Below are 18,165 nucleotides of genomic sequence, written 5' to 3' on the forward strand. Positions count from 1 at the left end.
ACATCAATTTGCACTAACTCTAATCTCATGCATGAAAATGTTCTAAGTGTACTTGAAACCTAGGTTTACATTGCTGGCAGCCCACTATTTTATTTTTAAGTAAGGCAGATTATGTCTTATTCTACATATTAATCAAATATAATTGTTGAAGACTATCAGAAAGCAAAGGCAATGTGCTTCTAGCCCTCTAGATTATTCTCCAGCTGATCTTGCCATCAATCAACATCAGAAACTCCAAATTTGACCAACAACCTGTGGAGCCTCTGCAGGGGTGTGGATTCTTAAACCACTAGGGCAAGATGGAGGCTTTCTTTGTCCTGAGTTAAGAACTAGAACAAGAGACTCAGGCTTCAAGGGGAGAAAGGGGACTCATAAGAAAGAGCAGGAGGATGCCTTAGATGACAACCAGATGGTCTGTAATTTGATGTTTATCCACCAATATTGATAGATTTCCCCCAGAGAAAGGTTTTTTTCTGGCAACCACCTTAATCCCAAATAATATTTTCATTTTTCTTACTCTGGCTAGTTTTACTCTGGAAGGAGGAGGAGGAAGAGGAGAAGGAGGAGGAGGAGGAGGAAGAGAGAAGAAGAAAGAAGGAGGAGGAGGAAGGAAGGAAGAAGGAGGGGAAGGAGGAAGAGGAAGAAGAAGGAGGGGGAGGAGGAGGAAGAAGAGGAAGAAGGAGGAGGGGGAGGAGGAGGAAGAGGAAGAGGAAGGAAGAAGTGGAGGAAGGAGGATGGGGAGGAGGAGGAAGAGGAAGAAGAAGAGAAAGAAGAAGTGGAAGAAGAAGAAAAGGAAGAGGAAGAAGAAGAGGAGGAAGAAGAGGAAGAATAAGAGGAAGAAGAGGAAGAAAAAGAAGAAGAAAGAAGAAAAGGAAGAAAAAGAAGAAGGAAGGAGGAGAAGGAGAAGGAGGAGGAGGAGAAGGAAGAAGGAGGAGGAGGAGGAGGAGAAGGAGAAGGAGAAGAGGAGGAAGAGAAAGAAGAGGAGGAGGAAGAAGAGGAGGAGGAGAAGGAGGAAAATGGAGGAGGAAGAGAAGAGGAAGAAGAAGGAAGGAGGAGAAGAGGAAGAGGAAGAGGAAGAGGAAGAGGAGGAGAAGAAGAAGGAAGAAGAAAGAAGAAGAAAAGAAGAAGGAAGAAGGAAGAAGAAAGAAGAAAAGAAGGAAGAAGGAGAAGGAGGAGAAAGAAGAGAAAAGAAGGAAGAAGGAAGAAAGAAGAAGAAGGAAGAAGAAAGAAGAAGAAAAGAAGAGGAAGAAGAGGAAGAAGAAGAAAAGAAGAAGGAGGAGGAAGAAGAAAAGAAGAAGAAAGAAGAAGAAGAAGAAGAAGAAAGAAGAAAAGAAGAGGAAGAAGAAAAGAAGAAGGAAGAAGGAAGAAGAAGAAGAAGAAGGAAGAAGAAGAAGAAGAAGAAGGAAGAAGAAGAAGAAGAAGGAGAAGAAGGAAGAAAGAAGAAGAAGGAAGAAGAAGAAGAAGAAGAAGAAGAAGAAGAAGAAGAAGAAGAAGAAGAAGAAGAAGAAGAAGAAGAAAGAAGAATTATTAATGTTATTCTTCCGAAACTTCAGGGTCCTTACTGATTTTAGCCAGAAACAATCCACATGCCAAAGTGACACTTTTTTCTTGTTGTGTGATAAAATGTGATTTATCATTGCTTTAAAATTGAGCAATTCAACTTTTAGAACAGACTTTTCCTTCAAGTTTGAGGATAGGGCCAGAGCAATAGTAGAGTGAGCAGGGCATTTGCCTTGCTCATGGCTGACCCAGGTTCGATCCTTGGTATAGTCCCCGAGCCTGCCAGGAGTAATTTCTGCAGAGACAGGAATAACCTCTGAGCACTATTGGGTATCCCAAATAAAAGACTAAGGAAGGTGCCAATATGTTCAAATTAGCAAACAGCATTTTGTTTTTGTTTTTGTTTTTGGACCACACCCGGTGTCCGGGATTCGAACCAACCACCTTTGGTCCTGGATCAGCTGCTTGCAAGGCAAATGCCGCTGTGCTATCTTTCCGGGCCCTCTTTTTTTTTTTTTTTTTTTTGGTTTTTCGGGTCACACCCGTTTGATGCTCAGGGGTTATTCCTGGCTACACGCTCAGAAATTGCCCCTGGCTTGGGAGGACCATATGGGACGCCGGGGGATCGAGTGGTTCTTTCCTTGGCTAGCGCTTGCAAGGCAGACACCTTACCTCTAGCGCCACCTCGCCGACCCCAGCAAACAGCATTCTTAATCCTTAATCCAAATGGAAACCTGAGAAGTTAACTCAATATTATTGTTTTTCCAAAGTTTAAAATACAATTGGTCTATAGTAATAATACAGCATGTAGAGTGGCTTGCCTTGTACACAACCAACCTGGGTTCAATTCCCAGCATCACATATGGCTCTGAGCTCCACCAGGAGTAATTCCTGAGTGCAAAGTCAGGGGTAAACTTTGAGCACCACTATGATATGTCTTTTGGGCTCTCAAAAGACAAAAAAAATTGTAATTTAATTAAAAATAAATAAAATACAATTTGAGTTGTTTCCTTTCTGGTTTTCCACCTTCCCTGACATTAGCCTGGCACACAGCTTCCTCGTCTGAGGACATTCAGGCAAATATGTGTGCCAGGAATGAGGCTGTTTAGCTACTCCTCACTTTCCTTGTAAGGACAAACGGATCTTCTGTTCAATCTTGCTCTGATGCTATGAGGACATGAAGCATATAGAGCAAGAGCCCTGGGAGTTCATAGCCTGTTTGAGAGATCCAAATTTACTAAAAAGAACTAGAGGAGCTAGAGAGATAGTACAGGTGGTAGGATACTTGCCTTACATGTAGCCAACCTGGGTTTGACTCCCTCTCCCCCTCACATCCTGTATGGTATCCTTAGCACTGTCAGGAAAGATTTCTGAGTATAGAGCCAGGAATAAGCCCTGAGTATTGCTGGGTATAGCCCCAAAAATAAATATAAATAAAACAAATAAACCTAGAAATTGAGAGTAAGAAAACGATCCTTTGAGTCTTTGGCTCAAAGTACTAGAGAGCAGGCTTTGCATGCAAAAGCCCCAGATTCACTCTCTGACGCCACAGGCTTCCCCAGCAGCAGCAGGAGTAACCCTGAATAGAAGCTGAGAGTGTCCCTGAAGCACCATCAGCTATGGCTCCAAAACAAAGAAAAAGATATTTCAAGCAAAATATATCTTAGTATCTCAGAGGCAGGGTGCATGCTCCCCACAATGCAAGACTACTTAGCACCAATGTTGAGGAGCACTACTTTGATGACTAATACTTGGTAACCCTTAGATTAGAGAGGGACTAAGACTTCCTGGAAATGACTTAATGCTGGGGAGTCCCAGCTATCAATGGTTCTGGCTCATTTCTTGTTTCATAGAGTCTCCTGGGCACATTTTCATTTAGACAGAAATTTTCCATGATAAGTCTCAGGATATGGCACCTTCGAATATGTTACAATAACCTAAGAATTCTTTAGAGCAGAAATCTTTTGAGTCCCAGAAATCCCCAAGTGCCTAAAAGCAAGCAGAACCTCCCCCTGCCCCCAAAGAAACTGTCATAAATGCTTCCCCAGGAACCATTTACAGTTTTAGTCCCAAAAGACAAGAAGAAAATCTAGGAAGTATATCACCAAACATATGTGGTCACAAACCACAGGCCAGCCATCTCTTAGGGCCCATTCACCTTCCCTGTTGGTCCTTTGCTTTTTCTTTTTTTTTTTTTTTTTTTTTTTTTTTTTGGTTTTTGGGCCACACCCTGTGACGCTCAGGGGTTACTCCTGGCTATGCGCTCAGAAGTTGCTCCTGGCTTCTTGGGGGACCATATGGGACGCCAGGGGATCGAACCGCGGTCCGTCCTAGGCTAGCGCAGGCAAGGCAGGAACCTTACCTCCAGCGCCACCGCCCGGCCCCCATTGCTTTTTCTTAAGTAGGTCATTTGCCCTATCTCCCTATCGCTTTTTCCTGCTATGTTTGGAACACAAGTGCTTTTTTGTTTGTTTGTTTGTTTTTGTTTTGGGACCACACTTGGCAGTGCTCAGGAGTTACTACTGGTTCTGTGCTTAGAAATTGTGTCTGGCAGGCCCCGGAGACCATATGGAATGCTGGGAATCAAATTCAGGTCCGTCCTGGGTCAGCCACATGCAAGGCAAATGCCCTATCTCTGTGCTATCTCTCTGGCCTCTGGAACACAAGTTCTAACCACCCCATGGAGCTAGTCTATTTTTCAACTTAGTTTAAAAATTATGAACAGAGCCAGAGAACTAGTACATGGGTCAAGGTGCTTGCCTTCCACACAATCAAGTTTTAATCCGTAGCACTGCATTTGATGTCACCCTAAATCCTGCCAGGAATGACTGCTGAGCACAGAGAAAACCCTAAGCAACTCCAGGTGTGTCTTCAAAGCAAGTAAAATTTAATTTAATTCATTAAAACTAACAAATAAAAAACTAACAAATAAATAAACAACCAAGGGCAAAAACAGGCATATCTCAAAAGCAGACATCCAGCTTGCCCACAGGCACATGAGGATCAGCATTTCTTCCTGCTCAGGAATTGCCAATTACAACACAAACAGCTGCCCCCTCAGACCTGTGAAAAGGGCTGTCCTTCAAAAGAGTGGACACATGTAGAGTGGATATGGCACAAAAGAAAGTGGTGCCCATTGGGTGTAGGGATGGAGATGGGTATATTCTCTTCCTAGCACAGTATAGAGATTTTCAGGAAAACTAAAATCAGGGGCCCATGGACAAAGGTCTTGTAAGCAAAAGGCCATGAGAGAAGAGAGCCCTGTTTGGTCATGGCCTGCAGCCAACAGAAGAACAAGGAAGAGGATGAATGAGACTTTGAAAGAGGCCTGTTTACTGAGGGAGGACCAAATGATTCATAACTGAAAATTCATCAGAGCAAATACTCCAAATGACAGAATTAGTAAGTGGTGCCTTTGGGAAGAGATGAGGGCTTAAGAATGGAGCCCCTCTGGGCTGGAGAGATAGCATGGAGGTAAGGCATTTGCCTTTCATGCAGAAGGTCAGTGGTTCGAATCCCGGCATCCCATATGGTCCCCCGAGCGTGCCTGGAGTGATTTCTGAGTATAGAGCCAGGAGTAACCCCTGAGTGCTGCCGGGTGTGACCCAAAAAAAAAACCCCAAAGAAAAGAATGGAGCCTCTATAAAAGGAATTAGTGCCCCCGTGAGATCACTAGAGCCTGGCCTCTAGGACCACTCTGCCCCAGTGAGCACACAGCAAAGAAATGCTACTAACAAAGCAGCCAAAATTCTCCTCAGCTAACATAGAATCCGTGGGTGCTTTGATGCCCCCCCCTTTTTTTTTTTTTGGTTTTTGGGCCACACCCGGCGATGCTCAGGGTTACTCCTGGCTGTCTGCTCAGAAATAGCTCCTGGCAGGCACGGGGGACCATATGGGACACCGGGATTTGAACCAACCACCTTTGGTCCTGGATCGGCTGCTTGCAAGGCAAACGCCACTGTGCTATTTCTCCGGGCCCTGCTTTGATGCCCCTTAATGGGATTCTTCTCCAGTTGGCCCAGCAAAGATGCTTTCTTTTTTAACTATTGTTTATTGTTTATTGTTGTTGTTTTATTTGATTGTGGTGGGAGGGCTCCAGAACAATGATCAGAGGGCCCTGAGGGACCTCCAATGATAAGAAAAGTCAATGTTAGGGCCAGAGTGATAGCACAGCAGTAGGACCTTTGCCTTGCATGCAGCCAACACAGGACAGACCCAGGTTCAATTCCCAACATCCCATATGGCTTCCCAAACTTGCCAGGAGTGATATGAGTGCAGAGCCAGGAGTAATCCCTGAGCACCACTGAATATGCCACCCCCCCCAAAAAAAAAAAAAAAAACGAAAAGAAAAGAGAGGGCTGGAGAGATAGCATGAAGGCAGGGTGTTTGTTTGCTTTGCATGCTGAAGGACAGTGGTTCAAATCCTGGCATTTCATATGGTTCCCCGAGCCTGCCAGGAGTGATTTCTGAGCATAGAGCCAGGAGGAACCACTGAGCGTGACTGGGTGTGACCCAAAAAACAAAAAACAAAAACAAAACAGAAAAAAAAAAAAAAGACAAGTCCATGCCAGGAAGCAAGAGCACTGTGCTAATCAGGCCCTATGTGTACTTGGACACCCCCAGGACTACATGGGCAGCCCCCCTGAATAACATGGAACCAAGAATGGAACCAGTCTCCCATGTATGCAAAACATACATCCTGTTTGCCTGTGCTCTCTTCCAGATCCCCAAGACACTTTTGTGATGGTGGAAAGAACCAGGTAGAAAAACAAGCTGCAAGGATGTAGAACAGACTGGATGGATCGAGAAGCATAGTTTCAGTAAATCAGCAAAAAGGACAGTCTGGGGCAAGCACCCTACTTTGAGCAGCAATCAGTTCAGTCCATTACCTAATTTGCACAACGTGTCACTTAGGCTGATGCTCAGCTGCTTCCCAATGAGCTGGGAGATAACCTGACCTCTTGCATTATCCTTTATTCTTGCCACTTCTTTGTAAAATTTAATTGCTTGCTTCCTGGAAACCCTAGAAAAGAGAAATGGAATCACATTTTACATAAGACAAGCACAGCATTTCTTCCTTTCTTCATTCATTCAGGAGTAACTCAGCAAATGAAGAGCCACACAAAGACCAGGGCGTAGAAAGGTGTATGACTGTCCCTCATCCACAGGTCAGAGCAGAGATTGGATAATGAAACAGGATTGGTTGCTCATCAAGGACAAACCTAAAGGTTAGCACTTGCATGATGGGGAGTTTTCTTTAAGAGAAAGGTCATGACCTAATACATGCGATGGAGGAAAACTCAGTGGGGTCAGGGATAGGAACTAGTGGCAGATAGGGAGCATCTACTTTTCAGTTCTGCACCCCCTGGGATCATCTGTGTGGAAGGGGAAGAAATGGCACACAGTGGGAAGGAGGAGACAGGCCCAGGACGAATGGAGATATTATGTTCAGTGAATGTCCACACCCCCCAGCCTCAAACAGAGAGAGCACTTAGTTCAGTGGAGCGAGCCCAGCATCAGAGCTATGGCAGTGACAGCAGAGCAGAATGGGTGGCTAAGCCATGAGCTACCACAGAATAGGGCAGAGCTGGTACTGAGATCCCGAGGTTGAGGGCTTGTGTCTGCATCTGGTGAGAAACTGAAATGGTGACAGGCCTGAATATCTATCCTCGGTACCAGCTCAACTCATCCAGCTGGGCAGGAATCTTCATCTCCTTGGCCTCAGCTGACTATGACAGGTAAGAAAGTGATTGTAAGACTAAGTAAGGAGGCCAGAGAGATAGCATGGAGGTAAGGCGTTTGCCTTTCATGCAGAAGGTCATCGGTTCGAGTCCTGGCATCCCATATGGTCCCCCATGCCTGCCAGGAGCAATTTCTGAGCCTGGAGCCAGGAATAACCCCTGAGCACTGCCGGGTGTGACCCAAAAACAACAACAACAACAAAAAGAGTACAATGGGGCCGGAGAGATAGCATGGAGGAGGTAAGACATTTGCCTTTCATGCAGAAGGTCATCAGTTTGAATCCCGGCTTCCCATATGGTCCCCCATACCTGCCAGGAGCAATTTCTGAGCATGCAGCCAGGAGTAGCCCCTGAGCACTGCCGGGTGTGACCCAAAAACCACAAAAAAAAAAGCAAAACAAAAAGACTAAGTAAGGAAATGCCTGTTTTTATTTTTGTTTTTTTAATTGTTTATCACTTCTTTATATAAATATAAATATTTAAGCACCATGATTACAAGCATATTTGTAGTTGGATTTCAGTCATAAACAGAATACCCTCCCCTTCATCAGTGCAACATTTCCATCACCAATACCCCCCTCCTCCGCCACCCCTGCCTGTATCGAGACAGGCATTCTACTTTTCTCATTCTTTAACATTATTGCACTAGTTGTTAGTGTAGTTATTTCCCTAACAAATTGTGAGCCAATCCTTCCGGCCCTTTCAGCCCTTAACTCTATTATCTCTGGGCCTTATTACATAATGTCTTTAGTTTTCCTTAAAACCCATAGATGAATGAGACTATTCTCTGTCTACCTCTCTTCCTCTGACTTATTTCACTCAGCATAATAGATTCCATGTACTGGAAAATTTCATGACTTCATTTTTCTGATGGATGCATAATATACCATTTGTATATGTACCACAATTTCTTTAGCCATTCATCTGTTGAAGGGCATCTTGGTTGTTTCCAGAGTCTGGCTATTGTAAGTAGCACTGCAATGAATATAGGTGTTAGGAAAGGATTTTTGTATTGTATTTTTGTGTCCCTAGGGTATATCCCTAGGAGTGGAATAGCTGAATCAAATGGGAGCTCAAGTTCCAGTTTTTTGAGGAATCTCCATATCACTTTCCATAAAGGCTGGACTAGATGGCATTCCGACCAGCAGTGGATAAGAGTTCCTTTCTCTCCACATCCCTGCCAGCACTGATTGTTCTTGTTCTTAATCCATTTGGATTTGATCTTTGTGCGTCATGTTAGATGGGGGTCTGAGTTCTCTTTTTGCAAGTGGCTAACCAGTTGTGCGAAGTCAACCCCGCCTCCACCAACCTTGGCGGATGTCCCATCCCTTAAGGAAGTCGTCACTACCTCAGCCCCACCAATAACTCGTATTACCTTGGTGGATGTCCCGCCCTTAAGGAAGTCATCACTGCCTCTTCTCCCTCCCCCTTCTTAGGGTATATAAGAATGAACTTAGAACACCACGTGGTCTTTGCCTCTGTCTTATTCTGGGCATGCATTGACCCTGACCAGTCCGGTCAGAAATAAAGGACTTACTGGAGCATTTGCTGGGGCCTCAGCCTCTTCATTTCTCTTTGTCGGGCAGCTAGATTAGGATATCCGGACCTTTCATTGGCGAGCCAGCCAGGAGTCTTCATCCTGCCCAGAACAGAGCTGTGAACAGGCGGCCTGGTGAGTTCTGATGTGTGTGTGTGAGTGCGCTTTGCTTCGTGTCTGTCTTAGTCTAAGATTATGTTGTATTCTGTGACCAGTGGGAAGCAGACTTTGTGGTGGCTTAGTGACTGAGGGTATGAGTTCCCTACTCGACGTGGAACCGAGTAGTAGCAAACTTTGTGGCTGAGGGTTCGAGTCCCCTACTCAATGAGGAATTTGAGTAGTAGCGAGCTGACGAGCTCTGATGCTATAGGTCACGACCCTGGAGGCACCCCAGGGGATCACTAAGAGCAGTGGGAAGACGTTCCCGGGCTGCTGGGAGAGGTTGTCTGCCTGTGATTTGTGGAGCTCAACAAACTTGGTTGTTATTGGCATTGCCGTCTGTCTTGGATTTATTGTTGGTATTTACAGTTGAGAATTAATCTGTGAATTTTACAGTTGTGCCTCTGAATGTTCCTTTGACAAGTTTGATTCCTTCCCATTTTTTTTCTATGGTTGTATTTCAAATTGCACTCTCATACAGAAAATTTCGATACTTTTTTGGGTTGCTTGCCCTTCATATTGTCATAGGCTCTGGAATATTTTTCCTCCTAGTAATTTGCTGTATTAGCCACTGTGATAGAAAATTTCAAACTTGCTAGAATGAGGCAAAGTCAATACACCCCACTTACTCTGACACTAGAACATTGGGCAGAAATTACTTGAATGTGGGCCGGGCGGTAGCGCTAAAGGTAAGGTGCCTGCCTGATGGACCGTGGTTCGATCCCCCGGTGTCCCATATGGTCCCCCAAGCCAGGAGCAACTTCTGAGCGCATAGCCAGGAGTAACCCCTGAGCGTTACCGGGTGTGGTCCAAAAACCAAAAAAAAAAAAAAAAAAAGAAAGAAATTACTTGAATGCATTCGTTGGGGTTGTTCCAGTGTGGCACCACTGTCTGTCTGTTTTTTGTCTGTGGTTCTTTGTGTTCTATGTTTTTCTTTGGTCTGATTATGGAAAGAAACTCTAGGGGCCACCTCTCCTCAGGTAAGAAATTGTGTGTTAAGCCAGCTTTGTTATTCTAGGGACATGGCAGAGGGTGTCGGAAATCACAAACCCCAGATTTCTCAATGGCCATCGGGGATATATTTTTCCTGGAGAATTTCTGGACTTTGCGATTGCCCAACTTTCCTGCCATGTGTTAAGGCCAAAAAGAAACGGGAGCAACTGGCCGCTTTTTTTAGCTGAAAAAAAAAAAAGGTGCTTTTTTAAACTCTCCAGCCTGAAGGAATTCACTGAGCCCCCAGGGCAATGGTTATTGTCCTCCCAGACTCACCTAGCTGGGAAATGTGGGTGTAAGCAAAGTAATCCCAGTGGGTCTTTTACATATCAAAAAAAATTTAGCTAATGGTTTGGAAGTCAGAAAAAAATTTTGAGCATTTAAATTTTTAACTTAAAGGTTTCTTAAAATGAATAATTTAAAAAAAGGATGTTGCAGATTATTGTGGTTGTTTTTTTAAAAACAATATTGTTAACTTTGTGGATGCATGTTATTGTTACAGTATCTCAATTACATGTCGAATTTATCTCACCAAATTTAGTGGTGGATTTTAAGGTAGCTTAATGTGAAAATCTTGATGGTACTAGGTTGTGAATACCTAAAGAAAAAGGAATCAATAAAATCCGGTCCTGCTAGGTGCAAAAAAAAAAAGTCAGCAAAGCAATTCTAAACTAGCAGCAGACAATTTAAAGCTCTGTTCCTAGAGCCCTAATGCCAAGTTCTAGTCTGAGTTCGGTGCACATGGAGGTTTTTAGCAGCAAAACCACTCCCAAAGGATGAGTGGAGAAGTTAAAAAAAAAAAAAAAAAAGGAAGAAGAAGAAGAAGAAGAGAAGAAAGAGCCAGATGGTAGGGCATTTGCCTTGCATGCAGAAAGGAAAGTGGTGCAAAAGAAATTAAAAATGTGTACTAGGAAAAATCTGTATAACCAAACTAAATGATTATTGATATGTCTTTAGGTTAACATAAAAGAAGTGTAAATGTTTTTGAGCATGTTCTGCCAGAAGTAGTGAGCATTCATTCTTTCTGGTTTTCAGAATTAATTTGTGTAACGTGAATTGCTGGTGTCTTCTGCCTGTAAACCGAGGTCAGAAAACTAAGTAAATTTCTATATGTAGAGTTAAGCATGATTAAAATATTATTTTACAATTTTTCATTATTTGCTAACAAGAACATTAATATTTGTATCACAGGAGGCTTTGTAAAAATGGTCATGGTTTTAAGAAAAAGATATATGAAAGATTTCGTTGTAAAAAAAGATTCTAGAATTTTCTGAGTAATTTAAGTAATATTTGCTTTTTCTCTTCTCCTAGAACCTTTTAGTACCATTTTATGTCACAGCATCATGTTGCTTTGCACAAGATACAAGCAGATGGCTTTCCTCTCTGCATGAGGAGTGATCCCCATGCAGACAGAAAATCCTAAAATTAGTGAGGGGACCCCAAAGACCTCTTTCAGAGGAATAATTGGAGTTGAGGTGGTGTGACAAGCAGGCACCCTTAAGCATTTGGCTGTAAAGACCGGAAAGAGACTGAGATAAATGGCCTGAGTAAGGAAATTGAAGATTTCCTAGAAGATTCTGGAGCAGCACTAACTGACAACAGCCTGTGGGCCCTGCTCTCATCCTCCACCCTCAATCTCAAGAGAAAGAGAATTCGAGGTCAGTCTCTTCCAAACCTGGAGAGAAGTGGAACAGACAGATCACCTCTGAAAATTCCTACAGAGGGTGAGATGCCCACGGCCAGCCACAAGATCCTCATGCTAAACTGACCAACTCATCAGCCAAACCTGAGTGACTGTGACATGACAAACCTTCTGTGTCTACAACCTATCCTCAGAAAAGCTCTGTAAGTAATGGGAGTGCCCCAGATGGAAATTTCTCCAACAGTGCTGTATATGTGCAAAGGAAAAAGCCAAGTTATTTAAATACCTGGTAAAGTACAAGGTAAAGGTGGAGAGAAAAACTATTTTTGGTAGCTAATTAAAATTCTAGTGGGCCTAACTTAAAACCCACTTCTTTGAAATAACTTATGTGAAAATGCTCTTACTAGTTGTACTGAACCAGATCATAAACTGTAAATGTAAATGTTAGTCTAACTAAAGTAACTCAGAGCTTTGTTTATTGATAATGCTATACTGCTTTGTTTTCTGTTGTTTAATTTGTGCTATCATCACAGACAATAAGGACAGCTGTGCCATTCAAGTTGTACTATTTACTGCTCCAAGACCTGATTGGGTTAAGTAATATTCCCCTGTATAATTGATCTGATCCTTTTCAGGTGTTAAGACTGCAAAAGTGAACTAGTTAACTGCTCCTTTAGGGAAATATGAGATTTCACCCTATCTAGAGATTGAGACTGCAGTCCCCTGTCAGCCTGAAGTAGCTACAGAAAATTGATATTTGACCACGTTCCCTTTAATGACTTCTAGGGTGATGAAATCTCTAGGAAAAACATGGAGAAAAATGATCATCAGGAAAAGCTATGAGGGAAATAAGGGGAAAAGAAAGACCACAGGAATTAATAAGCCAAGTTAACAACTAAAGATAACATTATGCCTATCTATCCCAGAGGTTAAAGCAGGTAGCAAAAATAAACCAACCCTAACATTTAATAAAGAGGGGTGGTAAAAGGGAAGGAGCAAAAATTATGCTTCCCTTGGTAATGTTAAAAGTAAGACAATTATTACTAGATATGAAATTTCTTCTGACCCAGTGCAGGAAAAGCAACTGGAGTTTGGGGCTCTATTGTTCTCTCCACCCCAACAGCTGTTTAAGTTGCAGGATTGAAGAAAAGGAAGCAGAAACCTCCTTATCTTCGTGGTGGAATTCACAGCCTATAAGAAGAAAACCCTGAAGATCCAGCTGAGTCAGCTCATAGGACCAGAACAAAAGTCCTAGTCTTCCTACAGCAGCAATCATATGGCACCGCCCCCAGTGCAAATGCTTTCTAAGCCTTATGATGTTTTTCTCTCCCCCTTCCACTCTCCTAGCAGCTCGGCCAGCTGCCATCGATGCCCTACAAAGCCAAGTCTGAAAGGGACTCAGACAGGCATATGAAACCCAGAAGCCAGGAGACGAGGTCCTGGTAAGATGGCACCGCTCGCAGACACTAGAGCCTAGGTGGAAAGGACCTTATGTCTTCCTTCTGATCACCCCGACTGCTGTTAAGGTGGATGGCATGCTTCCTGGGTTCACGCCTTCCATCTAAAACCTGCCCCTGCTGATCTCAACCATGATGAGTGGAAAGTGGAGCGCACTAAGAATCCCCTCAAGATTCGGGTCCAGCGGGCATACTCCAGCCCTGATGCGCTCACTGACTCTGGCAATGCTCCCCCTGGCACTTGCTAAGGGAGGACTCGATCAGGCCATACACCCAGAGGTAAAAAGACTATATGGAAACCCCTGTGACTGCAGGGGAGGGCATCAACTCAACAGTAGGTTTCTGTACACTCGATCAGTAGACTGTGAAACTAGAACTGCTTGCCTCCAGTCCCCTACTTCTTTCCATGTGGGGGGGGGAAGCTGGAATGGGTGTGTAAAGAAAAACCTCAGCCTTTGCCTCCCTCTTCAGGGGGGAGAAATGCCCCGCTGGATGTGTGGAGCTTAATCAAGTTCACTCCCAGTGCTATAGGGTGTATCGAGAGTGTACCAAAAATAACAAGGCATATCTGGTGGCCAAGCTCACCGAGACTTACATGGGGAGCATGCCCCTAAAGACGCCCATTCACATCTCGGATGGGGGGGAGGCAACAGACCAGGAAAGAAAGAAGAAGGCCATAGACTGGTTAGATCTGAATACTCAGAACATCCTATAAAAAAACTCCCAAACTTCTTAGCTGCTGATTGTTGGCTTTGTATGAAGACGGGGGGAGGGGGGAATTGGCCTCTGGCTGTCCCTGTCCGACTAGGTTATCTAACCTTTGCTTCTTTTAGTTGTAAGGTAGTCCCTTCTAGCTTTAAATCTTCTGTTTGCTATTCGCATAATGGCACTGAATCTGAATCTGTAGACATGGGTCAGGTAGGAACCGCTCAGTGCTCAGAAGTCCTACCTGTCCTCCCCCCTTAGCCCAGGGTGCTTACCTCTGAAATGGGTATGAATATGTGGGGAAAAATTTGGCTTACTCTCTTTTACCCCAAAACTGGACTGGAATTTGTGCCCCAACATTAGTACTTCCCAACATTGACATCATTCCAGGGACAGAGCCCACCCCTCTGCCTAGCATAGATCTCTTAGGTGGCACTCGTAGGTCTTGTAGGTGAGCACTCTCTACTGGTAGGGCTTGGAAGTAGCAGGTAAATTGGTGACTGGGGGAGCAGGGCTAGCAATATCAATAGACAGGAATAACAGACTCTCGCAAAAGTTAATTTCAGATGTGCGGGACAGAATCAGACACCATCAAGAGGAGCTGGCCAAAATAAGAAAGGAGCTATTAGATGGTCCCTTATGGTCTTTATGGGGTGGGATTCTTCCCTATCTAATACCCCTACTGGTGCCCCCTAACACACTGGCTTCTAGGATTAGAAGCCTTTCTACAAGAAGTGGGGATTGAAAAGGGAAGTCGGGCCCGGAGAGATAGCACAGCGGCGTTTGCCTTGCAAGCAGCCAATCCAGGACCAAAGGTGGTTGGTTCGAATCCCAGTGTCCCATAATGGTCCCCCGTGCCTACCAGGAGCTATTTCTGAGCAGACAGCCAGAAGTAACCCCTGAGCACCACTAGGTGTGGCCCAAAAACCAAAAAAAAAAAGAAAAAAAGAAAAGAAAAGAAAAGGGAAGTCAACCCCGTCTCCACCAACCTTGGCGGATGTCCCGCCCCTTAAGGAAGTTGTCACTACCTTGGCCCCACCAATAACTCGTATTACCTTGGCAGATGTCCCGCCCTTAAGGAAGTCGTCACTGCCCCTTCTCCCTCCCCCTTCTTAGGGTATATAAGAACGAACTTAGAACACCATGTGGTCTTTGCCTCTGTCTTATTCTGGGCACCATTGACCCTGACCAGTCTGGTCAGAAATAAAGGACTTACTGGAGCATTTGCTGGGGCCTCAGCCTCTTCATTTCTCTGCATCAGGCAGCTAGAGTAGGACGTCCGGTCCGGACTTTTCAGTGCCAGCCCCACTTGTTGAAGAGGCTTTCCTTGCTCCATTTTGGATTTCTTGTCCCTTTATCAAAGATTAGTTGATTGTATGTCTGGGGCATTGATGGTTCAGTGGTTGAATTCTTGCCTGCCATGCGGGAGGCCCGGGTTCGATTCCTACCCAATGTAGTGACCAGATATTTTCCTTTACCTTGCTGCAGATGGGTTAGCGTTGCTAAGCAAAACCTTTCGTGGGTTTCAGGAACCTTTCATAGGAAAAGAAGCAGGAGCGCGAGTGGACGAAATATGAAATAAATGAGACCACACAAAAATGCATTGTATGGGGACTCTCGCCCAAGGGACGAGACAAATTTACTTTTCAGTTGATGACATTTTATAAGGACAGACTCTGGTATGCAAGGTGTCCTCAAAGAGCAGGAGAGCAGTACAATGGGAAAACAACCTTAAATTTACATTTCAAAAGACTTTTCTTCAGGTGAGAAAGAACTCTGCTGGAGGGTAGTGAAAACAGAAGTAGAGATGTTTATAGTTTAGCAAAAAGCAGGTTTATCAAGATACCAGGAGGAGAGAGACAGAGATATTCATGTTTATGTAGTAGCCGCAAAATAGATTTTAGGGGGGACGGAAATAATTGTTTACCATCATAGAGCTAGACTTAGAAAAACAAGCTGTTGGTGCCAGGTTATACGAAACTAGCCAGCAGGAAACTTTTGGCGGGCTTTGGTACTGACATTTCTTTGTCTGTAGGAGAGCTGAGGCTGGATTTCTATAGTGGCCAAATAGAGAAGGATGTAATGTTACAGCCATGTTGGAATTACTGCCAATGATCCACGCAAAGGGTCAAATGATTGACTTCACTAAGCGGGCCTTTTGGCAAATAATTCTTTTAGAAGAGGAAAGCCCTGCACCAGGGAAGGAAAAGACCACATCTGGTGCGTGCTTTCCTTAGATGGGATGTAACATTACCTCTAAAAGTACCCATGGTATTTTTCAAAGAAGTGGATCAAACACTCCAGAAATGCCTGTTAATATGCTTCACATGGTGTCTGCTAACAAGTGTGTTTCCAATGGTGGGAGTGCAGGAGTCACACTTGAGAGCAGGAAGGCTATGATTGGGATCACTAGGCTGAATCTGCCACCAATCACACTGGGAATCTCTAAAGGAGACAGCTCAGAGGTAGGCAGACAATGGTGCTGCAGTTGATGATGGCTGTTCCATTGTAGAATCCTAGCTGAAACTCTCAGACTGAAAGAGCAGAGAACCCAGAAACTGGACCTCAACAATACCAAACCAAAAGCCCTTTGTGCTGCAAGGGCATGAAAAGATGGCAGAATGGATGGAGAAGAGAACTGTACCTAAAGAGTTTTGAAGGCTCATGCAAACACCAGATATGGCCCCCAAGAAAACAAAACCAAAAGCGGGCCAGAGAGATAGAATTGCGGGTAGGGCACTTTGCTTCACATGTGGCCAACTCAAGTTTGATCCCCAACAGCACCTCGTAGTCTAAGTATCCCTTAGACTGCCAAGAGTAATTCCTGGGTATCACCAAATGTGACCCCAAAACACAAATAAATGGATAGATAAATGCAGTCACATCTATATAAAAACTAGAAATATTAATACTATTTAACCATGTTATTAATTTAGAGTTTGGGATGGAAAAGGATTGAACCATACCTAGCAGTGTTTAGGGCTTACTCCTGGCTTTGTGCTCAGGGATCACTCCTGGAAGAGCTTGGGGGCAATGTGGGGTCTCAGAGGTCAAACCCAGTTTGATCATATGCAAAGCAAACACCTTACCTGCTGCTCCAGGCGTGAGCTACAATTATTTTTCAACTGTTTCTTCCTGCCTGTCCTGTGTTCTTACTTTATTATTGATTTGAGGGCTAAAGATATAGCACTATGGTTATGGCACTTGCCTTGCACATGCCTCACTAGGTTTGATCCCTGGCATCCCACATATTCCTCAGAGCTTTCCAGCAATAATTCCCGAGTGGAGAGCCAGGAATAAGCACTGGTCATCAACCCCCAAAATAAATCTAAAAAAAAAATTTCTTTTTTGGTTTTTGGGCCACACCTGGTGACACTCAGGGTTACTCCTGGCTATACACTCAGAAATCGCTCCTGGCTTGGGAGACCATATGGGACGCTGGGAGATCGAACAGCGATCTATCCTAAGCTAGTGCGGGCAAGGTAGATGCTTTACCACTTGTGCCATCTCTCTGGCCCCATAAAAAAATTATTTTTAACTATCAATTTGGACCTCATTTACCCAGCTCCACATCCTTTCTGCTGTGTGAAAGAGCTATCACCACACTCATCTATGGGTTTTAAGAAAAATAAAAGACATTTTTGCAATAATCCTCAGAGACAAAGAGAGGAGGACTGGAAGGTCCATCTCACATGAAGCTCACCACAAAGAGTGATGAGTGCAGTTAGAGAAATAATTACATTGAGAACTATCAAAACAATGTGAATGAATGAGGGAAGTAGAAAGCCTGTCTATGGGCCGGGCGGTGGCGCTAAAGGTAAGGTGCCTGCCTTGCCTGTGCTAGCCTTGGACGGACCACGGTTCAATCCCCCGGTGTCCCATATGGTCCCCCAAGCCAGGAGCAACTTCTGAGCACATAGCCAGGAGTAACCCCTGAGCGTTACCGGGTGTGGCCCAAAAACCAAAAACCAAAAAAAAAAAAAAAAAAAAAAAGCCTGTCTAGAGTACAGGCAGGAGTGGGGGAGGGAGGGAGATTTGGAACATTGGTGATGGTAATGTTGCACTGGTAAAGGGGAGTGTTCTTTACATGACTGAAACACAACTACAATCATGTTTTTGATCAAGGTATTCAAATAAAGATATTAATTTAAAAAAAAAAAAGAAAGAGCTGTCACCAAGATCCAAGCCACCAAGATCCACTGAGAGGTCAGTCCAGGCACCACAGACTCCCGTGGTTGCAGCCTGTGTTATAGGAGATACAATCACTGAAGTCTGCCTTCAACAAAAAAAGATTTTGTGACCTTTTGAAAGTTGGCCACCAGCAAGAGGCCCGGGAGAGAGCACTCCAATCTGGCCAGGCCTACCCCTGTGGCAGGACCTGGAATTTGGGGCTGAGGAGAGCCAGGGGTAGAGCCGGTGACAGCTGAGTGG

At 44.2% G+C, this 18,165-nt stretch overlaps 1 protein-coding gene across 1 annotated transcript in view; it reads right to left on the reverse strand.

Moving 5' to 3' along the window:
• Positions 1-4,463: 4,463 nt before the first annotated feature.
• LOC126022093 (putative tetratricopeptide repeat protein 41) overlaps positions 4,464-18,165 on the reverse strand; it is a 60,107-nt gene continuing 46,405 nt past the window's right edge. The window contains 2 exon segments of the mRNA XM_049782949.1: positions 4,464-4,516; positions 6,390-6,523. Coding sequence (XP_049638906.1) covers positions 4,464-4,516; positions 6,390-6,523 — 187 coding nt within the window.

This window comes from Suncus etruscus, chromosome 11 (genome assembly GCF_024139225.1).
Source record: "Suncus etruscus isolate mSunEtr1 chromosome 11, mSunEtr1.pri.cur, whole genome shotgun sequence".
In the NCBI taxonomy this organism is placed as follows: domain Eukaryota; kingdom Metazoa; phylum Chordata; class Mammalia; order Eulipotyphla; family Soricidae; genus Suncus; species Suncus etruscus.